The sequence below is a fragment of the Amphiura filiformis genome, chromosome 6 (assembly GCF_039555335.1).
Source record: "Amphiura filiformis chromosome 6, Afil_fr2py, whole genome shotgun sequence".
Taxonomy (NCBI): domain Eukaryota; kingdom Metazoa; phylum Echinodermata; class Ophiuroidea; order Amphilepidida; family Amphiuridae; genus Amphiura; species Amphiura filiformis.
The window spans coordinates 49,198,767-49,226,551 of record NC_092633.1 but is presented as its reverse complement, the minus strand read 5'-3'; the positions used below and the strand labels follow the sequence as shown (position 1 = coordinate 49,226,551).

The 27,785-nt window shown below is 35.7% G+C and overlaps 1 protein-coding gene across 1 annotated transcript in view; it reads left to right on the top strand.

Moving 5' to 3' along the window:
* The window catches only part of LOC140154578 (serine/threonine-protein phosphatase PP1-gamma catalytic subunit B), a 48,274-nt gene extending 29,094 nt beyond the window's left edge, over positions 1-19,180 (top strand). The window contains exons 3-8 of the mRNA XM_072177146.1: positions 2,247-2,378; positions 2,937-3,164; positions 9,716-9,820; positions 14,277-14,500; positions 15,295-15,429; positions 16,953-19,180. Coding sequence (XP_072033247.1) covers positions 2,247-2,378; positions 2,937-3,164; positions 9,716-9,820; positions 14,277-14,500; positions 15,295-15,429; positions 16,953-17,057 — 929 coding nt within the window. The 3' untranslated portion in view covers positions 17,058-19,180. The remainder of the gene's footprint in view (positions 1-2,246; positions 2,379-2,936; positions 3,165-9,715; positions 9,821-14,276; positions 14,501-15,294; positions 15,430-16,952) is intronic.
* Positions 19,181-27,785: the final 8,605 nt, after the last annotated feature.

Genomic DNA, 27,785 nt, shown 5'->3' with positions numbered 1-27,785 from the left:
CAAGCAAGAGTTAATGTAAACATGATTGATAAACATTTGCACATAACATTATAGGCGTATGACACGAACGAACTACCCCCATTCACGCTGTACGAAGTTAGAAATTAAGGATCCAGTTAGTATGCCCGGCACCACTAAGCATGCAAAATGTATAGCATCGGAACTCAAAGCCCATGGGAGTTTCAAAAACGAAATTATGAATTAAGATGTTATTTTTGAGTGTTCAAAAGTACAGTATGAAATTGTAGTTGATTTACACAACTGAAATTTATACAAATATCAATTGAGCAATTAAATGGATTCTCGTAAATATTTCAATTCATCATACAAAGTTATATGGCGAGAATCCATGGATTCTTGCAAAATTCCACTGGGAGAATCCAAAAGGATTCTCGCACTTGGTTGCGGATTTCTGACCCTGGTACACAGTACACATCGACACAAGATTGACACATTTACAAAAAAAAAAATGTAATTACGCATGGGATTCCAGTGCTCTAACCACTAGTCCACTACACTTTCACTATCTGCCGAACTGTTACGTAGAATGTAAATTTTGAAGCTACACTGAGCTCAAAAAGAAACTTACAATTTTTTACAACTTGTGAATCACAAGGTCATATCTTAAAATACTGTCAATCAAAATGAACCAAAATTACACACGGGATTACATTAATACTCTACTCAAAACACATGTCAGTAACGAAGCAGTTGTCCAACTGACACAACAGCAAAATGCACTGTCATGGGACAGCTTCCTGGAAGTTCCTCCTCTTTCACAGCCCAACATTTGGCACCCAGCACAAAAAATCTGTGAGAATGCACGCAAGACCCTCGCACAGATGATAAAACGGTACTGCTTTCTGCTTTTCATACACTTTTTTCATGAAACAGGGCTGGGCTGTGAAAGTGGTCCAGGAAGCTGTTCCATGTCAGTGCATTTTGCTGTTGTGTCAGTTGGATAACTGCTTGGTTACTGACATGTGTCAAGAGTAGAGTATTAAAGCAAACCTGTGTGTAATTTTGGTTCAATTTGATGGACAGGATTTCAAGATATGACCTTGTGAAAACTATAAGTTTCTTTTTGAGCTCAGTTTATATAATTTACAATGTAGACTCCGACGCATTCTGAATAAATTTTGATTTCCGAGTGATGTAAATCAAATTTTATGCTATAAAACCCTACAAGTAAGAAGCAATAAAATTAACATTTCAGTGATTCTGCAAACCATACAGTACCAGTACTTGAAACATCACAATTAAAGAAGGCTCTGATCATTTCCTAGGACTGTGTACATGTAGTTCTCTTTCATTTCTGATGAAGTCATTATGAAGGCTAATATGTTTGCTGGGCACTAGTATACCTCACTGGTAAGCCAGTTCGGAAAATTGTATTTACAGACTCCTTGATATAATTATTATTTACCTGCATGTCATGCGGTGTGAATTATTGAAAAAATACTGGGCACCTGCCACCTGCTCACTTCAGAATTTACAATATAATATATACCTAAATTACCTGTGTACACATGTATACATTTTGTATGCATTGCCAATGTGACACTTGTGATTTTCTTACCTCAGTCCATCCTCTGTGCTCAGAGGAGGGATAACTAATATCACTCGGGTAAATATCAAAGTTCATTGTGCAGCGTAATGCGAGTAAAAGGAGTGTATCATGTGTATAGTATAGGACATGAAAATTACAAAGACGTTGGCTTTTTGTGTGGTGTTTTGTTTTTGTTCATGTGTGTATTTCCCCTGGCTTGAACTGTAAGGAGCTGTAGGATTCGATCATACTCGCAGCCAGTGTTCGAAATAAACACTTATCCTCTTGTCCTCTTGTCCAAAAATCACTGGGGACAACCAAATAGAGCTATGCACTTATCCCCTGGACAACCACTATATTTTACTTTCAAAAATATGACACATGTTGGGGACAACCAAAATGTTTTGAGGACAAGCAGAATTTATGCTTTAGTTGTCCTCGGGACAACCTCTATATTTTCCTTATTTCTGACACTGCTCGCAGCTTGTGATCTATTATTTTCTTTATTGGGGAGAGTCTACTATACGTACATGTACACAACTTCCTAAACAAACATCCCATTTCGATGAGTACCAAATTGTGTCCACAACCAGCAACAAGAAATTGAAATGATTAATTTTAAGATCTGTACTTCCCAGTGTGACATAAAATCGTAAATTATGTTAAAATTGCTTCAATTGTTTACTTGTAATTTCAGTGAGAGGATCAAGACCGGGCAAGACCGTTCAGCTGACAGAGGCCGAGATCCGCGGATTGTGTCTCAAGTCTAGAGAACTCTTCCTTAGCCAACCTATCCTGCTGGAATTAGAGGCTCCTCTTAAAATATGCGGTAAGTCAAAAATCACTCTAGAATAATGGCCATTCCATGCTCAACATACAAATTGCTGTAAGGCAAAAAAAAACATGTTTGTTTCAGGTAGAAGGTCTATAAAAAGTCAAATGTGAAATCCGTTTTTTTTAAATCCATGTTTTCAAATGGAAAAAAAACCTTGTGTGCTGCAAATTGGAATGGAAATTTACAGTTGGTCTCTCAGACACACCCAAAAAAAATCATATTTCTTCATAATATTCAAGAATATTTATGATCCCCTTTCAACCTGCAGATTAAAAAAGGTAAAAAATGGTGATGTTTTCTCCAGTAATTTTTCACTACGTTTGTTTGTTGTCTAATGTATAAATGTTTACTCCAGTTGTGTTTTATATTATCTTTTGTGATTTTTCCGGGTATTTGTTTTTGTTCTTTGAAAGTAAAAAAAAATAAAATGTGCAAAATAAGTCGTCAAAAACGCAATGCGCGCTACAGGAAACAAAAACTTTTCTGGGGGTACTAACCTGACCTATTGTAAGTTTTATTATGGATTTGTTTGAAAATTTCTGTACCTCATAGGTGATATTCACGGCCAGTACTACGACTTGTTACGGCTCTTGAATATGGGGTTTCCGCCCGAGGCAAATTACCTGTTCTTGGGTGACTATGTAGACAGAGGCAAGCAATCACTGGAGACGATCTGCCTCTTACTAGCGTATAAGATTAAATATCCAGAGAATTTCTTCCTTCTGCGAGGGAACCATGAATGTGCCAGTATCAATAGGATCTATGGCTTCTATGATGAATGTAAGTACATGCAATTATTTTTCCCAGTGGCTTTTATTTTAATCTGACTAAAATGTTTCACTTTGACTTGACGTTATTTTCATATTTTAAATTAATTGTTCTCATCTTAAAAAGCAGCATATATCTTGAGCCTGATATTTTACTGTTTTTGAGCCTTCTTCAGATGCTTAAAATCGCAATTTTAGTGAGATACGTACACCAGTGGCAGTGGGAGAAAGGGATGAGGCTGTCATTATGTTCACCCAACTTTTGTTATGTTGTCATTTTTGTTTACCAGTACATGTTTTATTGGTCACCCTGTCTCAATACATTAATGAAATGAGTTGATTTAGTAGTCCGAGTATCAACCCATGCATGCAAAGCAACTGAGCTGGAAAAGCCTTCCGGTTGGTTTCAGTTAGTACAATGACCTCCTCCCATTCCTGCCTACATGAGTTTTGGATTCTTTTGACACTTTTAGGAGAACCCTATTTTTTGTCTCGCCTGATAAGGCAGGAGACTATATAATCACTTTTCCGTATGTATGTGTGTAGGGGTGTGCGTATGTGACAAATTTGGTTAAAGTTTTGGTTAAAGTTTGCTTTCCGCCTATTTTCTCGGAGACTATGAGTCGTACGCTCCTCAAACTTGGTGGGTGGGTGCATCTTGACCCGAGACAGAACCAGTTCGTATTGGTTAGTGGATCAAGGTCACTGAGGTCATCTAGGGGTCATCTGAGGTCAAATTAGTAAAAACTGTCGTATGGCCATGAAACTTGGTAGGTCCAGTCAACATTTAAAGCCAAATTTTTGGAAGGTCATTTCAAGGTCACCAGAGGTCATCTGAGGTCAAATTAGTAAAAACTGTCGTATGGCCATGAAACTTGGTAGGTCCAGTCAACATTTAAAGCCAAATTTTTGGAAGGTCATTTCAAGGTCACCAGAGGTCATCTGAGGTCAAATTAGTAAAAACTGTCGTATGGGCATGAAACTTGGTGGGTACAGTCAACATTTACAGCCAAATTTTTGGCAGGTCATTTCGAGCTCTCCAGGGGTCATCTGAGGTCAAATTAGTAAAAAGTGTCGGATGGGCATGAAACTTGGTGGGTACAGTCAACATTTGAAGCCAAATTTTTGGAAGGTCATTTCGAGGTCACCAGGGGTCATCTGAGGTCAAATTAGTAAAAACTGTCAGATGGGCATGAAACTTGGTGGGTCCAGTCAACATTTAAAGCCAAATTTTTGGAAGGTCATTTCAAGGTCACCAGGGGTCCTTTGAGGTCGAGTTAGTAAATACAGTCGTATGGGCATGAAACTTGGTGGGTACAGTCAACATTTTAAGCCAAATTTTTGGAAGGTCATTTTGAGGTCACCAGGGGTCATCTGAGATCAAATTAGTAAAACTGTCGGATGGGCATGAAACTTGGTGGGTACAGTCATCATTTTAAGCCAAATTTTTGGAAGGTCATTTCGAGGTCACCAGGGTCCATCTGAGGTCAAATTAGTAACAACTGTCGGATGGGCATGAAACTTGGTGGGTACCGTCAACATTTGAAGCCAAATTTTGGAAGGTCATTTCGGGTCACCAGGGGTCATCTGAGGTCAAATTAGTAAAACTGTCGTATGGGCATGAAACTTGGTGGGTACAGTCAACATTTGAAGCCAAATTTTGGAAGGTCATTTCAGGGTCACCAGGGGTCATCTGAGGTCAAATTAGTAAAAACTGTCGGATAGGCATGAAACTTGGTGGGTCCAGTCAACAGTTAGAGCCAAATTTTTGGAAGGTCATTTCAGGGTCACCAGGGGTCATCTGAGGTCAAATTAATAAAAACTGCTGCATGGGCATGACACTTGGTGGGTACAGTCACCATCAGGCAGATAATCGTGCCCAGCCGATAACCGCCAAATTCATTTGCCGCTACCAAAAGTGATTGAAAAAGCAGGCAGTCGCAAAAGCAGGCGAGACTCGTGGTTCGAGAACCGCCTTGTTTCTAATTTAGCAGATTATGGCTCCCATAATCTGAGATTTGCGGTATTCAACCTGATTAGCGCGAGTCTGTCACTTTTCTTTTTTTTGGGGGGGGGGGTATTAAAATGATGAAATTGGGAATTTATACAAATTATAAAATACATTGGATCTTGAAGGCAAAATCATCTTAAATTCAGCCTGAAAATTAGATGGTAATTTGATTCTGACATTCAACAGAATTTATTTGTATGGGTGCATTGAAGAGATTGAAGTCATGGCTTGAAAATTCAGAAGGGATGCTAATACAGGTTGAATATGGTCATTTTCACGGTAAAGGGTGTAACTTTGGATTTTTAACATTTTAATCCGTAGTGTTCTAATAAAGCCACAGAATTCCATGATTTTTGGCCACATAAGTCATCTAGTTAGCAGCTACCTTGGGTAGCATAATCAGCTTTGGGAGTTACTGCGTTCAGTTTTAGCAGGCTTAAATGTACTTATTAATATTGCCATTTTGAAAAACTATAAAAAACTAACATTTTTGTAAAACCCTGTGTTTTCTTCAGTTAGTTCATGGATAATTTTTCTTATCCTGAAAGTACAGTCGTATGTTCAGTAAACACTGCCACATTAGATTTAATTGTGAACAGCCCTGTATTTTTGAGAACCGGACTTCGATATTTGTCGTTTCGGAGGCTTCATTTTCCGTTAACAATTGTTAACAAACTTTGTGGGTGTAGCTTTGGTTCATAATTCTTGGTTATTTCTTCACTTCTTCTTGATTCATAACAGTTGTTATCTTAACTTGAAATGGGTAACAAAAATTAGTCGATTTGCAAGCTTTTAAAATTTTTATAAAATCTTGACTTCAAAGAGCCGTTTTTCCGTTAACTTTTTGAAGCCTCCAAACAAACTGTTCAGCAAGCTTATGCAAATATAAATAAAAGAGCTCATCCAATCTATTTATCAAAATGTAGTAAAGTAGATCCTCAAGTCACATGTTTTTAAATCGTGGAGATATATATCACCGTTTGAAAATGGGACCCAATACAAACTTTCCGTTAACAATTGAAGCCTCCGAAACAAATGAAGCCTCCGAAACAACAATAAGATTAATTATCATCTATGCATATCTAAATTGGTGTGTTTCATAATGATATCTGCATTGTAATTATTACTTGATATGTGCAGAATGTCATAAATTTAAAAAAATTGACATTATGGTTAATATTTGAAAAATATACTGATACCCAAAATGCCTGTTTCGGAGGCTTCACATGCAAAAAACACCATACTTAACAAATGGGTGAAAAAATTAACATGTGATAAATCTACAATATCTGCCGCATAGAATCATTGATTCAATACACACAAGAAAATAACAGCTTAGATGATCCCAATACTGTTGTTTTCAAAAAAACTACTTCTGCAATGTTTAACAATTGTTAACATGAAGCCTCCGAAACAAAAAAAAAATGACTTGCTGTGATAATATAATTTTTGTCACAACTGAAATTCAATACTTAGAAGCAAAGCATGAAAATTGGTAATTGTGATATTTTTTACCTATTTTTTTATGTCAACTTGTAGTAGTTAGCCAAATATTTTACTTAATGATCACCTGTGTTGTTAACTGAAGCCTCCGAAACACAAATCGCTTGAATTGCCAATTCTAAAAAATACCTCCAATTTCTGTGAAACTTGGCTGGGAGGTTCCTTTCATCAAGTAGTATTTGTACATGAAGTTAGACATTCAAATTATTTTAGGAACCCAATTAAAACTTAAAAATATGTTTAAGGTTTGGAAATTTCCATTGTAAATGACACTTGATGTCAAAAATTTTCAAAACTGCAATTACAAACATAGCAAAACATGGTATAAAATTTAACTTATATCTGTTGACTTACTTTGGAATGGGATTTCATGTCATAATTTTCTGAGGTTATGTAAAATACATTTTTTCTTAGATTTTAACCAAAATGTTATGGAAATGTCAAATTTTTTATTAGAAATCAAAAGGTTTAAGCCTTGAAACATTATTTTACTGGAATTTAAGTTGCTTCTATGCATGATTTCAGTAAACAGAAACATATTTAAGTGGTTTGAAATTTTGACCCTAAAAATCAAAAGTTACACCCTTTACTGTGAAAATGACCATATGGTACCGGTACTCACTTTTTTGTGGGGTTCATTGGTTAAAACCAAAAAAATTTGTGAGGGCCCTCAAACATTTAAGATCAAGGGCCCAAATGGCCCTCAGAAATTCTGGCTTATTTCGAGGCCTGATATAATGTGAATATGTGATGTTAATTGTTGTGCTTTATGTGATACCTGTTTGTGTGACCCTTTATTTTCATGTGGACCTCACCCTCAACTAAAAAAGTATTTTTCAAACCTTGAGCTGTAGACATTATGGTAGATCTATCTATATGTTATAGATTGTGTGTATTTTGACCTTTGCAATTGCATGTAATATTTAATGTTGCAGTCACAGATTTGCGAGGAGCTGCAGTTAGGTAGTGGTTGGACTCGACTTGGGTGCAGTCCTGGAAATTGCAAAATAACGTCTTGTATAGTGTACCGGAATAATTTTGTTTTACAGGAATTTTATTTTGTATAATTTCTTCCAAATTTCATTTAAAAAAAAGCATGTTACATATGTAACAATAAATGTTGACTAGTTTTTGTGTGTGTTTTTGTTGATGTGTTATTTATCGTATACATATCCTGTTTTGAAAAATAATGCCCCCCTAACTCCACCTGAAATATTTTCCATGCTATCTGGTGTAAGTAAGTCTACCACGGTCCACACACGATCGGTAATGGTGCTGGACTGGTGAAAATTACATCGTAATCCAGGAAGTGAACAGGAAGTCATTGATCCTAAGTTCATAGCTCATCTTTTCAGCATAATTTTTAAGCTTAAAGATTTTCCAGGAATTATCAGTGTAAAAACAACCTCCAGTAAATGCCCCCCCCCCCCTTTTTGAAAATTCCTGGAACATTAAGGATATGCACATGTGGTACCAAGTATTTTGATATGAGATATGTATACATACAACTTTACATACTCCCAATTAGAATCTAGATAGATGTTTATTACAGTTTATCAATTTACAATGGACAAGTGCAGGGCCCATTTCATGGAATATATAGAATCACAAAGGAATCCCAAAATAAAATAAAAGATAAGAGAGATCAAAGGTTGATACAGCAGTTCCTGGTTGTACCAGCAGACACACTAAGGTAAATAAAAGGTCATGTGCATGAATCAGAACTCAGAATTAGTCATTTTCCTTGGTGCTGCTATTAAACCAATTTCCATGTTCGCTGTGTACTTTCATTTTCTGTATGAGGTGATTCTTGGAAACTTACGATTTGGTATGGTAAAGGTAGAACTTAGACAGAGTACCAGTACTTAGATGCTTTAAATTTCATGTGTGTGCAACTGCAAGTAATTCAGGGGTATATATTAACTTGGTAATTCCCTATCTTTTAGTATGGAAAAAATAATCCCTGTTTGAAATTGTGGATGAATTTACCCATTGAAAACAATCAAAACATGTAGCCTACATTTTGTTATACTGTATAATATCAAGTCATGGAAAATTATTAATTAATACCTCTTGAACATTAAGGTATGGCAAAAATAAACCCTTACTGTAAAACTATGGTTCCCCATTTATAAGCAAAGGGGGACCCAAAGATGAATGTGTGTGGCATACAATACACGTTACAGACCTGGAAAATATGTTTCTTTCCCAGTAAGAGAGAATATTTAAGAGATAAATTTCCCGCCAACTTTCCCGCCAGGATTCCCCAAATTTCCACCATTTACGTTTTTCTGTACACCGAAAAGCAAAATTTCCCTCCAAATGGCCAAATTTTCCAGCAAGGAGATTGCTGAATTGTCAATTTTTTCCAGGCCTGTACGTGTACATGCAGAGCAAGTTATCTGGGATGGTGTGATCAAGCAAAATCAGTCTGAAGTTGGACATACAAATGTATTCAAATTTCAGTTTATAGAATTGTAAACGGCATTTGCAAACCTGCATTTTGCAGAAAACCCCACAACCAGTTCAAAAGATGTGAGCTGTCAAAGAGTTTTCAAATCAGTAGGAAACAAAAGGAAATACTTCCTTTGTTTAGCTGTATCTCAAAATCAATATTTCCGACTGATCACATTCACATCACATGAACTTGAATGAAAAGAAAAATAATTATAATAAATTATAATGTAATGTGTAAACAAAAACATGGGAAGCAAACTATTGAAATAATATCTCCCACAGGAGTTGATGTACATGTACATGCATGTATTATTACCCTTACCCTCGAAATAAAAACTAGAATGTGTTTAAAAACTGTTTTCCTTTACATTTAACATTTGACCCACACAGGTAAAAGGAGATACAATATAAAGCTTTGGAAGACATTCACAGATTGTTTCAACTGTTTGCCGGTAGCTGCAATTATCGATGAGAAGATCTTCTGTTGTCATGGAGGTAGGATCGGGGTGCCATGTTGTTACGTTTATTTTTAGCAAACGGTTCACATAAACTGACGTCGAGTTTTTTGTGTCGTTTGTGTTGTTTTGTTTCAGGCAAGCGACGGTACAATATTAAGCTGTGGAAAACTTTCACAGACTGTTTCAACTGTCTGCCTATTGCAGCTATTATAGACGAGAAGATATTTTGTTGCCATGGAGGTATGATTAAATATGCACACTTGATTGCATAATTAATGTCACCATGTAACAACAGCAGTTTGGGGGAGAGCTTGCTAAAAGGGGTCATGCCATTGACTGAATAAAAAAATGCAAGTGTTCGCTGTGTGGTTGGCATGTGGACACATGGAATAAGTGAGGTTCTTGATAATTATCAATGATAAAACATGGTTCCATCTTGTGCACTTTCAGCAATCTTCTATGATGCTTGTGCAGTGTAATCATATAAAGAGCTTGTTTCCAAACCATGTTAAATCCCAACCCAATGTTTCTCATTTACTTGTGTGATGCAATCACAATTACTTTGAACAAGTTTGACATTAGCAATAATGAGTTATACCATCAACAAGCCATTATTTAATTACTACAACAGGCTGCTAAACAATATGCAGACTATTGTTCTCATTTTTGGGAAACAAAGGCCTCACACAGTATTGTTACTGAACTTACTGTTCATCCATCCACGGTTTGCTTTGTAATGGTACATCCATCTGAAGTTACTATACCTATAGCATCACAAACGATTGTAATATTGCACAGGTAAATCAGACACATGTGATTGTCAAATTAAGGGCAGAGTAATGGGAGAGAACATGGACCTTTTCGAGCTTCATTATTTCTGAATTGTATGTCCAAAGTATATAAAACTATACATTTTTGGAAAGGAAATGAGTCAAGGAATCCCATGGTGACGTCAGATTTGTTCAAAAATCTCAAGTTTTTGAAAAATCACAAAAATTCACTTTTTGCCCCAATTTTTTGTGACAACTTAGAAAAAATCCGTTCGAGTAAAAAAATTCAGTTAGCTTTTCATGAAGAAGAGACATGAACTTAGGGAAGGTTTTTTATTTTTTTGAAATTAAATCTCTTTTTTCAAATATTGAAAAAACCCGTGAAAAAAGCCATTTTGTCACATTATTAAGCTAAAAATTGCACATAATGGTGTATATTTTTGTTTAAAACATATATTTTGAAAAAATGAAAAAACCTTCCCTAGACTTTGATGTACTCTAAAGGATAGTGCAAAAAGTTTACCCTTTGCTTGCATATTTTTCGAGTTATCTTGTCACAAAAATCGAGCAATATTGTCAAAAGTGAACTCTGAGAAATCGACGTTTTAGTAAAAAAATGTCAAAATTATGCACAAAACGTCCTTAAATTTTAAAACGGTAAGACTTTCACACTTGTAAAAGCTGTATCTGGTGCATGGTCTAAATATGCATCTTTTTGCACCAATGAATCTATAATCTCTGCTTTCAGTGCGCCAAAATTCAATATAATTAAAAAATCTAAGTGGCATTTTGACTGCAAATTTTTGTTTTGTTTACACTACATTTGCTGGCGTTAACAACATACCGAATGCGCCTTGACTGCGTTGGACATACGCCAGCAGAGTTGCGCCACGTCACGCCGACGCGAACATGCCATAGTAATCACAATATTTCGCATTCACGCATTTCTGACTCATTATTTCCGCCAATTTACTAAGCTGTCTTGAGCCATGTGACTTTTTAGAGTTGAAAAGAGTGAAAGAAATCAAGCAAAAAGATTTAATAAATATTAGCAAGTTGTATTTTATCAGTTTCAAGTGAAAGAATACATCTTAGTGTTGATAAATATCAAAAAATCTCAAATTCGGTTGTGGACGAATGTGTCTTCCATTACTCTGGCCTTAACATGGTTTGGAAACAAGCTCTTCATATATAGCACGTTTGAACAGTCTATAAAATAGGTGGGCTACTAAACTTGCGGATCAAGAACCACACTAAGATATCAAACACATTGTCCATCTGACAGTGAACAGTTAATTGTAAAATGTTTACGTACACACATAAAATGACCTTTTGTTTTGTGTTGGTACAAAATCCCTTGGGATCGGATAGCAATGTTTGCACAGTATTTTTGTGGCACCTGAGACCCACCAAATTGCATTCTGAATATGGGGAATGTCCTTATGATATCAAATAATTTTGGAATTAAAAAAAAAATTTGGGATATAAATTATAATAGAAATTTAATGGCAAATTATTAAAAAATTACATTTTTGACATTTAACGTCCTTGAAGTAAACTTAATCAACCTAATGACGTACTTAAAGTATAGCTGGGATATTTATGAGGGGTTGGTTAATAACTGGCTTTTTCTTAATTCTAAAATATTTTTTGAAAAATGAAATTAGGGAAGGGGATGGATGCATGCCCTAAAATAGGAAGCGTGCAGGTATCAGATTTGCTATTTTGCTTCATCTTCCTCTTAACTTGGTGTTAGCAATTTTGAAATTAGTTAAATAAAGGAAGTAAATGGGGAAAAATGATTGGGTTCTTAAATTAAACCTTTAATAACTAATCGCTTTCCTGTTGTGTTTTATACATGTAACAAACACAGGCAGCAGTTGCACTTGTGCATGTGCCTTCTAGCTTTTGGCATGCTTAATTTGTCATCACGAGATAATCACCGTAAACTTAACTATTGGATGGCTCCAGTGATAAGATTCCCATTTTGTTAATTTGAAAAAAAATATTGCATGAAAATGACAGTTTGTTATCCTTAATATGCAAACATTTAACTAATGTTTACCTCTTCATTATTTTTACCGATATCGGATATCGGCCTCACTTTTGCGGCTTTATCAAGTTCATGGGTCAAATTTTGTGTTGAGGTGTTATTTCTAAGGTCAAATATGGTATCCTTATCACTATACCTATTACCTATCCACGACCCGTTGTGTTCAAATTTGGTCATCTTTCGGTTCAAATAATCTTACTTGGCAGCTTGTGCATAATGCTTCAAATGAATTAGCATGTATTCAAGAAATATCTTTGAATAATTATAGAACTAAACCATAGAATACTGACTTAACTTGCTGTTGCTTGCATGAATTCATGAAGCTTTGTTTACATATGGTTGCACAAATTTTCTTTCACTTTTGCTCTTTGCAAGCAAGTCTGTTTTAACACCAACAACTTCAAGAGCATGTATATTTATATGTACATATATGTACTTTAAATTCTGCCATGCTACATGTAAGTGCTATAACATCACAAAGCTATCATGCTATGCTATGTGCTCACAATGTGCACATTTTGCACTTTGAAGCTACCTATTACTAGAGTTGCCTGAGTCATTTAGACTCTGACTGAAGTTCAAATCAGTGGGAACATAAAAATAACTGATTTCACATCGATTATTTTCATGTCTAATCATTTTATTTTAAATATTACATTTTATTTTAAGTAATGTTTCAAGATTATAATGCAAAAGGTAGTCCTGACAAAAAAGTGCAAACTTATCACAGCCTCAATCTTACATAAACTTGACTGTACCAAGTTTATATTTCCTGAAAAAATGTTGGAAAGGAAATTGGCAGAGGAAGCCACAGTGCTCAGCACTGCTCACTGACAGATGAGTGAGCGATGAGGTGGTAACCGGCTAACAAATAAATACCAAACAAAACCTTGAGACGGTGGCAACTCAAGCATGTATGACTGTGCAAATGACTTTAGTGTGGATTTATCTAACTCACCTACATGTAGTAGTTGTCCTCTACAGTGTGCAAAAGAATTAAGGTACTAGTTATGTTCACCCATGTTTATCCTAAACAGACGAAAATTTCAAAATTAAAACAAGCAGCCAGTACTGTATCTGATTGAAGACATCATTTGTTGAAATTAGTTGAGAATTTAAAACCCAAGGAAGGAACAAATTTGAAAATTGCACTTTTGACTTTAATGTCCTAATCAGTGAACACATGATGCTAGTTAATGTGCTGATCAACAGAAAGCATGGCATTAGTTCTGTTGCTCAAGAACATTTTGTGTACAAATCAATAGGGCATGCAATGGAGCAAACTGCAGCTTTTGAATTTTGCATCTTCCTTGGGTTTGTGGATCATTGTGCCTTTATTTCTCGGAACAATTTCCAACGAATGAGGTTTTTAATCTGAGCTAAAAGTTGTCACTATTGGCTGCTGGTTCTAATTACAATTTGTTTAGGATATACAGCGTAAAAAGTCACTGGTACCTTAATTGTTTTGTGCACTGATGTAACAATTAATAAATAATAATTAATAAAATTTGCATTTAAAATGTAACCGGTAGAAGATTTAGGCTCAAATTCACTACTAAGGAGGAAAGAATGATGCAGAGATTCACTAGGATCCACAACATGCTCATCTATCAATGCACAGTTCTTTAACCCCAATACATTTAGTACATTCATTGCATGACCTTTGAAATTTTGAGTACAAAAACTCATACTCTGCAACTTGAGGTCAAAGTTTGCTCTATGCTTGTTTAATTGAGGTTATTGAACTATGGCATTGGGATGAGGCCATTGTGGTCCATAGTGATTTTTGAATCGAACATTGTTTATCACTCGGTCTATACTTTGACTTCTTCCTAAATAATGTACTTTGTAATTGTTTTTTTTCACCCTAAAGGACTTTCACCAGACCTTCAATCCATGGAACAAATTCGGCGCATCATGCGACCAACAGACGTACCAGATCAGGGGCTCTTGTGCGATCTCTTATGGTCGGATCCCGACAAGGAAACGATGGGATGGGGCGAGAACGACCGCGGCGTGTCGTTTACCTTTGGAAATGAAATAGTATCAAAATTCTTGCATAAACACGATTTGGACCTCATATGTAGAGCTCACCAGGTAAGACTGACATTTTTTTTTTGGTTGAAATTGTACATGAATGTAAAAAAACAAAACGGACAAAAAAAAGATTTGAAGTAAAATTGGACATGACATGACAAAGTGTGTCATTGGGATAGAGGATAGTCTATTTTAAGGCATGAGAATTTTCAGTTTAAAAACTGAATTCAGTTTTTTTTATAGTCAAACTTTCCGCAACTTATTTAATTTCAGTCTGTTTTTGGTACTTTTTGCCCAATTTCTCGAGCATTTTCAGGTGTTTTTTTAGGAAAATGCAGTCTCATGCCTGCATTTTAAGGTAACCCCTCTCAGGAAGATTTTGGATTTCCAACTAAATTCAGTAGTTTTAGCCATTCCAGGTCCCAACAATTTTTCATCCCCAAAGGTGTGCAAAAATAAAAAAAATAAAAAAAACATGTAGAGGCCAAAAATTTGTAAAAACTTGATTTCAAAATTTTCCTGATTTTCTATTTGAATTGCTCCTTTGAATTCAGGTGGACTTGACATAGCCGTGTCATCTTCACAGCAGGGCATAGATTTTAAATGGAATAGAATATTTTGCATGATTGCATTGCCAATTATGAATGCAAGTGCAGGGATGTAAATCTCAATGTCGCACACAAGCCTTTCGGCCACCTGTCCAAGGACCCGATGGATTTTCAGGAAATAGATATGTTGCCCATTTACATCCGTGCATATGAAATGTTAATGTTACTGTTCATTATAGCCGTGCATGTTTAGTTGTGTGGCTGTTTATAATATTGATCAACACACTTTTCTTTTGTATTTTACAGGTTGTAGAAGATGGTTATGAATTTTTTGCCAAACGACAGCTTGTCACCCTGTTCTCAGCGCCCAACTACTGCGGTGAATTTGACAATGCAGGTGCCATGATGAGTGTAGACGAAACACTAATGTGTTCTTTCCAGGTGAGTTGATTCACTTGACTTATGGGCAGGGGTGGGTGGCCAAAGTTTCTGCACCAGAGAGGTACACCAGAGAGGTTCCGACTCTTTGATATTAAAACTTATTGTAACTTTTGTTGTAGCAATCCATAATAGCTTATGAATGGTGGTTTGTTAGAAAAGGCTTTTCGGGCAGCATTGAACGTCATCGAGACCCCTCTGCTCTAAGCATACCAAACAGTGCATACAACTTTTTACAAGTAGGGGCTGCAAACTGTTACCATAATCTTTATAACCAAACTTTCATTGATCGATAAAATTATTATTTTTTGTAAATTATTTTGAATATATTTTTTGGTTTCCATCCTTCAGTGATCCACAGCCTCATTCCTCACTTTTCTCAAACAGAGTTTAGATTTTTATACAACTGGAAACCTCCGGCTACATAATGTTTTATGTATGAAAATTTTTTACTAATTAATTTGTTTAAAAAAAATATCGTCAATTTTATAATTTCGTTCTGGTGCACCTATGGAGCAGTATAATACATATAATTAGCATAAGTCGCAAACGCAAAATCAGAATCAAGTGAAATTTTGGGGAATAAGCATCTACTGAAAACTTTTGCAAAAAGATGGTGCTAGGATCACAAAATACTCCTTTAACCATTAAGATTAAACTGAGCATGATTAAATAATCTTTCAATGTCAATGTCATGGCCCATGTAGAATAACTGGAGGCAAGAAATGAGTAATTCCGGTTTTGTATTGTAATCATCTTTACCCTTGGACACAAGTGTAAATATAGCTAGTCTGTAAATTGTATTGATAGTTGTATGTGAGAAAATCAATTCCTTGTTCCAAAGTTTAAAAGCACAACAAATAAACCGTTGCAATAGCAAATATAATGAAAGAACTCTGCATTTGATACAGGTAAATATATAGGGTCCACTCCCCAAAATACTTTTTAAAATAAATTGAAAAATAGTTGATTAAATGCAAATGTGAAAAAGGTATGGGTAAGCTTATTCGTTTTACACATATGGAACAAATCATAGCATCACACATTGCGTTCAGTCACAATGGTTCATTATGTAAAAAAGACTTTAAAACAGTGTTAAGTTGCATCTGAGTTCATAGGAGTTAACTCTCACACAATACAGCAGGCCAGGTCTATTCATGTGTTTGTTAAAGAAAACCTGACTGCTATGACTCTTTTATAACAGCCCCTTCTCTTACCCAATTAACCATTGCGACTGAACGCAATGATGTGTGATGCTATAAATTGGTCCACATGTGTAAAACAAATAGGGCTATACACACCTTTTTACATTTCGTAAAATATTTTTCGACTTGTGTAAAAAGTATCAGGGGGGACTTAAAAGTTGTGGACCCTTTAGAATATCCGTTAAAAGAGCATTCATATATACACCCTCAATGGTATTTTTAGAAATCTCAAAATAATCTTTAATTTACAGCATATTATTATGTACACCGTAACACTGATACCCTTCATAAATTGTTTCGCGTTATTTTTTTACCATACAGATACTGAAACCAGCCGATAAGAATAAGAAATACCCGTATGGAGGACTAAACGCAGGTCGACCGGTGACACCACCACGGGGTCAAGGCAAAGCAAAAAAGAAGTAACGTCAATCACACAAAGAAACCAATTTACATTGTATATAACAAAAATGGCCATCTCCATATTTTTTGTGTGAAGAAATTCAGGCATCAAATCGTTCAGTATATTATAGCAGTGCAAAAGAGATGGCATCATCAGTCCTGGGAACCTTCCACAATGGATCCTGAGTGATTCCTGTCTAAAAGTGCACTAACCCCAGACTGAGCGAATTATACTGAGCTATTATAGCCACGCTTGTGGCTGTAAAATGTACTGGCTGCACTGGGCTGTGCCTATATGCTTTGGGGGTAGGTCAAAAAAAAAAAAATAAGTAAGAAAGATAATGTTGGCAGACACGTACAGTTCCAAACTTTCTCTGTAGTAAGGCTTTCGTTTTGGAATCGGACGGTAGAGTGAAATATTTACAAAATGAATTTTTGATATATTTTATAAATTTGAGATATTTATTTAACTGCGTTCAATTTTCTGTTTGGGAGCTGAGCATGTTTGTGCTTGCTCCGTTATCACTTTACTGCCATAAAATGAGCGAAATATATATGTATGGACGATTGAACGTTGCAATTGAAGCATACACGTACGTGGAACTGTTACTGATCTGTCGATGTTGCGCACAGCTTGTGTGCACAAAACGAGATGAGTAATGGATAAAATTAATATATCCCGTATACTTTGTACCAGACTTAAGTTTTGTAGACATTTGAGTGACATGCATAACATCTGTAGAAAGAGATTATCTGGACTTGAAGCTATAGAACTTTTCAAGAATTTTTCTTACATTGTTTGTATTGTCGTTTTAAATGTGCATTTATCTGTCGGAACCTTTGCAGGCCCCAAAATTATCGACTGCTCAGCGCCACAAGTGGGTAAGTGCAGTAGCTGCCTTGTGTAGATGAGTACAATGTACAGTGTAAATTGCCACATGGTCACAGGGCAGCTATTGCACTTACCCACTTCTGGCGCTGAGCTGTTGGTATACTGATGACCTTTATTTTGAAGAGGCGAGAGTGAATGCAACATGCTGTATAACTCTGTGCGGTGCTACATTCACTCCACATCTTCACTAAAGGTGACAACCAGCCACCATCTCGGGGTCAGTGTGTTGGGAGAATCAAATGTAATGTAAAAGTGGAAATTTCTGTGGTTTAACTTATTATTTTCTTTCTGCATTTCAAGGAGCTGCCGCCAAAAACCACGCACAAATATATTCCATTTGTATATAGGTCAGTGCTAAGATTCATGAACTTATAAAAACCCAAATGAAACACTGCAAAATTGGCGAAAGGTTGATCATGCAAAAGTTTCCACTTCACACTTTTTAACTCTCTAACATATGCTTTGTCTCCGAGGTGAACACATTTTGGTTTTGAGGCCTGCTCCGATTCTGATAACTAACTTAGCTAAATACAAGTGAGGGGTTTGGGTAGGCTATAATAATGTGCACCACTAATGTACATTGTAAATGAATCTTGAAAAAGATAATTGTATAATATTAATTAGTCCTACAAAAAGTTATGTATTGTGCAGTCACTACAAATAAAACTTGACTGCGATTTGAACTTTAACCCCCTGAGCACTACCTGCCGGTTTAACATTGCCTCTGATTGGTTGATTACATGATATCTTCATTTTAATCACCAATCAGAATGGAGTTTTGCAAATAATTCACGCCCAATTTGTTTGTGTGGTGACATTATTTTAACAATGTTGCTGATTGGTCCAATTGATAATGAAAACTTCTTTTTGACCAATAGTCGGGTAGTTCTCATGGGGTTAATAGTCTTTTCTTTTTCTGTGAGTAAGAAGGTGAGATGTGCAAGATTGTGAAAAATATATACCCAGTCTCGGGCTTAAAAAAACCCAAGGAATTGAATTGAGACAAGTTATTTTACCGACTGTTCAATTTCAAGTATGTGACTTGTGAATCTATTCAGGCAAATAATTTATGAAACTGGTCTATTAATGGAAAAAATCTGCAATTTTGCAACGACATCCACCGCCACATCATTTGTGAAGCGTCCGAGACTGAATATATACTATGCATACATGAATGTTAACAATTAACAGTGTGTTATAATAGTAATATTTCCAAGTTTGTAGATCTTTATGACATTAAACGAATTTTCTTCTGTGTGTATGTGTGAGAAAATTTTCTTAATATATCTCTTGATGTGCACATAGTTTAAAGATGAACATGAACTGTACATAACAGAACATGTATTATAGTATAAAGTGGACTGTTTCAAACAAATTTAAGACAGTCTAAAATTGCACATACTCACCATGTTCGATATTTGAAAGCGTCAGCCATAGAAAAATGTAAGCAAATTGTTTAGCAATATAGTTTTTGTTAGTGAAAGTGTGTATCAAAATAATTGTCTCTCTTTGTATATTCAGTACCGCAAAACATCGGGTACACAAACTCGGCATTGTACAGTGCCGTGTATGTGTAGCTGAAAGTAGTGTTTTAAACTAAACAGTTTTGTGTTTCCATAACTTGAGATGCCTGTGGTATATGAGGAATTTGTTTCCTTTGAAAGAGAATGTGCTTTTGTGATATTTTGTACAAAACCACACAAATTATAATAAGTCTTTTATGCCGTATTAGCAAAGTGGGAACACTTGCCCATTCAGTATGAATTATAATAATGTAGCATCAGTATGTCTTAATTTATTGGAACAATTTGCATTTTGATGATTTTGTTTTAGCACTGCTTCTTGAGGTGTGTTCTGTTGATCTGCTTAAGGGGGTCGCCGACCCGTGGGTCTGTGGGTAACTTGAAATGGGCTACTCCAGTTGAAAACCATACACCCCCATGTGGAAGATGCAACCTTAATCTTACACACAGAGTGTGTGGATATTAAATGGGGTTACCTGAATGGGCAAGTCTGTTTGATACCTACACCCCCTATGTTTGGGAGATTAAGATCATGTCTTCCATAGGGGGTGTATGGATTTCAACTGGAATAGTTGAGACTACCCAGGAATAAATTTGGCCACTGTGATTTTGACACGGGTTGGGAGCCTTTTATAAAGTGTACCCATATCAGCTGTGAACGAAGATGGTATCATTGTGAGCATTCAAAGATTCATTGGTTGTACTTACAAGATGCGTAACTTGGCGAAAACAAATGTCCGTTAAGGGTGCGGCATGCAACTTGTCTGTATCACAGTTGAAGTTTAGGCAACGCGCTCTTGCATATTGCCAATCTGCATGTATTTGTAATTCACTACCTCACTGAGAATGTGATCATTAATTTGATGATGGGTCAGCTGAAACAGCCTGTGAGTGTTAACCTCCAAAATGTCATTGTTATTTTGTAAATATGTGTACCAAGTATACAACGTGTGTGAGAGAGTGTGGAGTAGGTTGGGGCGTGGTCTGACGTTCGGCAAATTTCTGGTGTTTGCTTGCTTGCGCCGATCATTATTGTGTTTGTCGGATTTAACACCGAGTGACAGGCTTACATGTAGATGTTTTCAGGCGACCACTTGAATTTAATGAGCAAACAAGTTGCAAAGCTATGTACCGTGTACATTGTAAGGATCTTTCCAATTACATGTCTTTCAAATATTTTGTGGCCATCACGGACCGACCATACCCACCGGTGTACATATAGTGTAGAGACGCAGTCTACTCGATAATGTTATTCTGGAGAGCAATTTGTCAGTTTTGCAAAATTGTTAAAGCTGTGCCGAACATGCTTGTGTTAGTGCCTGATGGACATGAATTAAATGAAAGACAATGCAATATATTGATGCGTCGTTGTAATGATATCTGCTTGAAATTACCAAACCTGAGTATTGAACAATATTAGGTCAGATCATCAGGGTTCTCACGGTCCTTGAAAGTCCTTGAATTTGAAAACACCTTTTCAAGGCCTTGAAAGTCCTGGAAATTTGCACAAGGTCCGTTTAGTCCTTGAAAATTGGAATTTTACCTAAAGTATAATTTTGTCAATACACAGCTTTTTGTGTTGTGGTAAGCGTAAAATCATGCTTTTGGACCTTGAATTTTAAAGGCTTCAAGGTGCGGGAACCCTGGATCATGTGTCTGTGTCAATGGTTGTCTGCATCAACAATCATGAACTTTTTTGAAGGGACAACTGAAGGGTACAATTTTGCTAACAGTTATCAAAGATATGTACAGCATGTGTGAAAATCCTTTTCAATGTACCAAAAGTGCAACCCCTAATAATCATCAGTTGAATTCAAGAAGTGCTTTGTTATTACTATGCACCTAATGTTTTGGTTTTACCTATTTATTTATCAAAGAAATAACTTTCTCTCTCTTGAAGAGCCTGAGATCATTTTGATCATGTTCAATATATTTGCTCTTAGACTATGAGAATAAAGTTCAAAATCTAATGAACTTACCTTTTGCTAACTGCAACTTTAGACGCTGCTTCATGTATGATCTAACTAAATCGCTCAATTAAGGTTAAACTGTTGCGATTTGGTCGTTCACAGCATCTTGCGAATGGTAGTGAGCTTTGGCAAAAACTACATTGCTCATTTCATAGCGAACGTGTAGAAGAATTCAAATATCACAGATATATTTGGTAGGTCCTGTGGTTCTTGAGTTATGCTGTAAAGAGGGCTGAAACAACAACACTTTTGTAAAACGTACATAACTCATTAACAACAAGAAATTAAGCAAGTTTTCAAGGTATTAGGATTTGTAGAATGAACTTTTGCAAACATCAAGGTGTTATTTTTCGATAATATATGGATCTAGATAATGAAAATTGATTTTTTGGTTGCTTCGACCAACAAAACCTCGTCTACCCTTAACAAGTTTAGAATTATATTTAAGTGGTTTTGAGCTTGCTCAATGTTTCCCTTCATATCTGAAATGGTACATTTTGAGAAGACATAACAAAGAAGCGAGTGTGTGAAACAAAGAGAGAGCGAGTCAAGCAAATACCTGTTTTGTCACTACTTGTCATTTTTGTTATTATTTTTAAGTCTGTTTGTTCCACCAGGCTATTATTATCACTTGTGAGAAATTGTCATAGAAATAAAATACCCTGAGCTCTTTTTTGTATCTGTAAAATAAATAACAAGTACTGTGTGATGATTTATTTGTCTGGAAAAGGGGGGGTTGTATTTTGGTATAGAAATGTGATAGCATTACAGCCAGGGAAAGTAACTATATGTACACTGCGCACAAAAAGTACCCATACACTTAAAACAAAAGCAATATCTTACGACAAATTACCACATAAAAAGTATCAATAGATTGATTTTATTTGGCATATTTTGACACCTAATTCGGCATGATGCGACTTTATTCTGTCAAGTTGAAGTTATACAGATTTGAATGCAAAAAGAGCATTTCAAAAGAGACACATCTGGGATATTTCTCCCTTCCGGGCAATTCATACCGATATTGTAATGAGCTCATTATAGTGTGATGGATCAACTAGCACTCGCCATGCTCATAATTATCATGTTTTTAACTTTCAAAAAAGTCTATGTAAACTTTTATTACCTTGAAATGCTCTTTTTCTTTCAAATTGGTATAAGTTGGGAAAATAAAGTCGCTTCATGTCAAGTGTGGTATCAAAATACTTGCCTAATCAGTATTGACAACTAAATGATAATTCGGGTTAAGTGTCTTGAAGATATTGCTTTAATTTCAATTAATGTACGGATACCTTTTGTCCGCAGTATATAATTTATGTTGACCCTGATATAATTTCCAATATGTAGGTATCCACAAATACCAGGCAGACAAAGCAAACGCTGCATTAACATTATATTTTTATCTACAACTGGTAACCAGCTACAATGGGTTTACCAAAATGTCCCATTTTTCAAACATCTGTACACCCCAAAAATGTTTAGACCAGCATTTTGCTGAACCGGTTTACCTTGGCTAAATATGATTCCAAGGTAGCCACAATTCATAATCATCACTTCCTCAGTGTGTATAATCCTCTTTACAAATTTTTGTGGTGTCGTAAAGGCTCTGCAGACCACCTTTGCACATTACTATGTTTTAGATGAATTCAAGTGTGTGAAAATATTGGATCCAACAGATAATGATAAAATTGGATGCTTTATGCCCAATTGGTCTCGCTATGAGTTTTAAATACTGGACTCGACTACGTCTCGTCCAATATTTTAACCAATTAAAGGCCCATTCAGTGATTTGCTCATCCGGACGATCGTAAAAATCATCAAAATTCAGATTTTGGTACCTTTGTAATTGGCATAGATGTGCTAACATAGCCTGCTAGTGGTTCGGTCGAAAGCCGTGTATTTTAGACAAAATAAAGCATTTTCATGAATCTGGACTTTTGATACTGACAGTACAAAAAGTCCGACTCGAGATCGAAAGAAGCTCACTCTCCACCGTACCAACACGCGTTGCGTATTGTTTCTAATACTTATTACATCAGTAGCTACTATTTTAAACAAAATACACAATTTGAACTGTTTTTCATATTTGAATTGACCGTTAGTTTGCCTCGGTGACCTTTAATTGCTTATTTTGTTTTCTACTACAAAAATGAAGCGTCTGTTTTAAATCAATTTAGACTCTACTTCCCCGTGTTAGAAACACTGGACTAGGAAGTTGTCCCAGTCGATTAGTGGCGCACTGTACGAAAATCTCGATTTTCTCGAGTCGATCTGAGTTGAAGTAGAAAACCTTTCTAAAACTTCTGTTTTTGACTAATTTGTCGATGTATTCAGGGAAAAGTGGTTTAATGAAATTCTGTAGACTTATTCTTTATTTCTAAGCAACTCTGACAAATTTCCATTTTTTCAATGTTCCTGTGAAATCACTGAAAGGGCCTTTAATATGGGCTCAATCGATCCAATTTTATATCAGTATTTTTGTGGGACCTGAGAGCACATCAGACATACCAAATTGCATCCTGAATATGAGGAATGCCCTGATATCAAATTATTTGCTATTTTTGCTATTGTACCAAAATGTGCTATTCAGTTGAAATCCATACACCCCTATGGAAGACATGATCTTAATCTTCCACACAGGGCGTGTGAATTTTAAATGGGGATACCTAAATGTATTCATCCATTTCAAATCTACAACCCCTGTGTGGGAGATTAAGGTCATGTTCTCCATACGGGGTGTAATGATTTCAACTGGAACAGCCCAATCTCATAATGGCAAGAAAGTTAGAACAAGAAATCATCTTTTATGACCTCTAGGTATGTACTTTCCTGTTTATGATAAGCTCCAGTAGTTTCTTGAATTTTAAAGCCATGTAGTTTAGATTAAAATATTTGTCAATATTTTGTCATGGTCATATTATTCAATCTGAAATATTCCCCACAAGAAAAACACAATGCCATTGTCAAACAAGTAAGGGGTTGTGCATTAATTATGATCTATGGAGGACGGTAAAATTGTTGGGGGGGGTTGGCAGGGTAAAATTGTTGGGGGATTTTGGCAGGCCAAGAGTGGGCGGCAATTAATTTTTGTCACGCCTGGTCAAAAACCCAAGAAATGAGGTCTAGATTTATTTTTGTTGTTTTCATGAGTGATTTTCAAACGTAAGTTTTACAGTTTTATTCATTGGACATAAATACATATTTATAGTATATCTGATAACAATAAAAGAAATGGTTTTTACCATCTGATTGGCAGATGCCACAATTTATTTTTATTTTTAATATCATCACATGAATAAAAACACCACAGACACATATACATGTACATATAAGAAAAAATTAGTACAGGATTAATATTGCATAAACATTAATGATAATTTGTAAAGAATTATAAACCAACATCAAGTGAAGAATTTGATCAATTTTGACAACAAATGGCCAAATATGCAAGATTTTCATGAAATGCCACCCAGCACTAAAAATGTCCTAGCTACAACCCTGACCAAATATACAAAACTCAAATATACAAAACAGGCAATTTTTTGGCTTATGAGGTACACTTTTTTCTTCCCTGAACTTTTCACAAAGTTCTGTATTGTCTGCAACAGTAACTTGCTGTTTCTAGAGGTCACATTGGATTCAATACAGTGTCATAATATGTAGGATGAGATCTATTAAAGAAATTAATTTACCTAAATATAGTTTAGTTTTAAATTTCAATGTTTTTTCAGTGTTCGGATACTTTCTGGGAGAAGTATAGGGCGTATAATATATCTTAGTTTTATGTAGAACAAAAATGATGCAGAATTGCAGATTTATACCTGTAGCCAAAATATTTGATTCTCGATCATGAGAGCCAACTTGGGTACGCACAAATATTTGTGTCAAGTGTATTACGCAAAGACTGGCGCTTACGGCGCAAAACACAGCTTTTGAGAATTAACCAATCCCACGGTCGTTGCTAGGCAAGGTCAAGGTTCGGTCTTGTAGGTCGCACAATCGTGTTATTATACAAAAAGTACACTGATACAGAAGGTACATCCTCTCATGATCGAGAATTGATTCATTTAGCCTATAGTGATAATAAAATTATTAGAATAGTTTAAAATTATATGACTTCAACACTACTTGTTTATTTTGCTTACCGGGAGTGATGACGACGAGGAAGTTCCTTGAAAACGTTCCCCGTAAGCGAAATAAACAGGTAGTGTTGAAGTCTAATTTTTACTTATTCTAAAAAATTATGCAATTTACATACTTCAATATGAAATCTAAATTACTTCAATAGTACAATTTACATACTTTAATATGAAGTGAATATAGAAAGACAGCTATTATCCTATTAAGGGATCTGGAATGAGCGTTTATTGCTTTTCGACAGTATTTTTTGTGGGACATGAGAGCACCTCAGACCTATCGAATTGCATTCTGAATCTGAAGCATGTCTTTCTGATATCAAATAATTTTCATTTTTGAAAATCACAATATAATACAAATTTTATGACAAATTATTCAAATTTGATATTTTTCAAATTTTTGATATATAACAGTCCTTGAAGTAAATTATATAAATCTAATGACATATTCTTAAAGTGTATGTAGCAGGGAAGGAAAAGCCGACGGTCAATTGAAAATTTTGACCTTTCATATCGAAGATATGGATTTTTTCCCAAAAAGACCTAATTTTTTTGTTTTGGGAAAAAAAAATCCATATCTTCAATACTGAAAGGTCAAAATTTTCAATTGATCGTCGGCTTTTCATCCCACCTACATACACTTTAAGTATAAATCATCAGATTTATAAAGTTTACTTCAAGTACTGTTAAATATCAAAATATCAATTTTAATGATTTGCCATAAAATGTGTATTAAATTGCGAATTTCAAAAATCAAAATTATTTGATATCAGAATGACATTCTTCGTATTCAGAATGCAATTCGATATGTCTGATGTGCTCTAATGTCCCACAATAAATACTGTCCAAACGTTCATACCCCAGCTATCAAGGCTCCGGGTTGGGGGGAGGGGACACTTAGACATGAAATTGACGCAGTTGTTCTTTCATAGTAAGGGGTTTTAGTGAGAAAAATTGGGGCTTCAGGCTACAGATGAGAGTTGGACTTTTCTAATTAGATGACAAAAAATTCACCCTTTTCTACAGATGAGAGTTGGACTTTTCTAATTAGATGACAAAAAAATTAACCCTTTTCTACAGCCCGACCGACCAAGAATTTGCATTTAGGAGAAGTTTTTTTTATAAATTTTGCTAAAATTATGTAAAATCAGCCATTTTGGGGCCAAAATATATTAATTTTGGCTGAACATTTTTAGAAAATATGTTTACAAAAATCTTCAGATTTTTTTCAGATTTTGGTGAATTTTTAGGGTAATTTTTACCTCCAGAAAAAAAGTCCGACCTACCCACCCTACTTGAAAATTCCATCCACCCGTAGAACAGGGTTTTTTTGTCGCCTTATGGAATCATTAGGCAAAAACGTAATTTTGACACAAAACAATGGATGAGATGACTCGAATGGATGAAAATCAAAAACAGTCCCACAGAATCCCAACAAATTCCTGAATTTCTAGTACCGTACTATAAATTGTGTGATAAAGCAGTGCTGAATGGAAGTTGCCACTTGGCTATATCAGTTGAAATCCATACATCCCCTATTATGGAAGAGACAATCATTATCTCGCACTCGGGAGTGTGAATTTAAAATGGAGTCACCCAGTGGCGTGTGCAGCACATTGAAAGTGGGGGGGGGCAGGTTGTTCACTTCCCCCGAATGGAGTCTGATTAGGAGCAAATTTTGATATTTTTAACGTCTTTTTTAACGTCCCCTCCGAATCCCCCGAATGACCAACAAAAGTTGGTCCTGCCCCTCTTTGCGCACGCCACTGGGGTAACCTGAATGGGTGACTCCGTTTGAAATCTACGCCCCCTTGTGGGAGATTAAGGTCATGTCTGTCATAAGGGTGTATGGATTTCAACTGGAATAGCCAATTCAAATTTTATACAGTACCGTATTAGAAGAAAAAATATTTCTGTGCATAAAAATTTCACAAATCAATTGCACTTGGAAAATTTCCATGCACAAGAATTACATTTCATGCTTATAGATGAGGTGACATAACGCTATTGTTGCCCGTTTTCGGGACTTAAGCTTGGATAACAAATGACACAAATCACACAAATGATTGTTTAAATGTCTGCCATGTTGCTAAACAAAGATTTACCGTATCATTGATGCATAACTATACCGTGCACTTGATGTTTTACTTAAGGGTGCACAACACTGGATATTACACCCGTCAGTATGCGCGCAAATTGAAAGGCAAACAGCAGGGCTTGTGCTTTTAAAA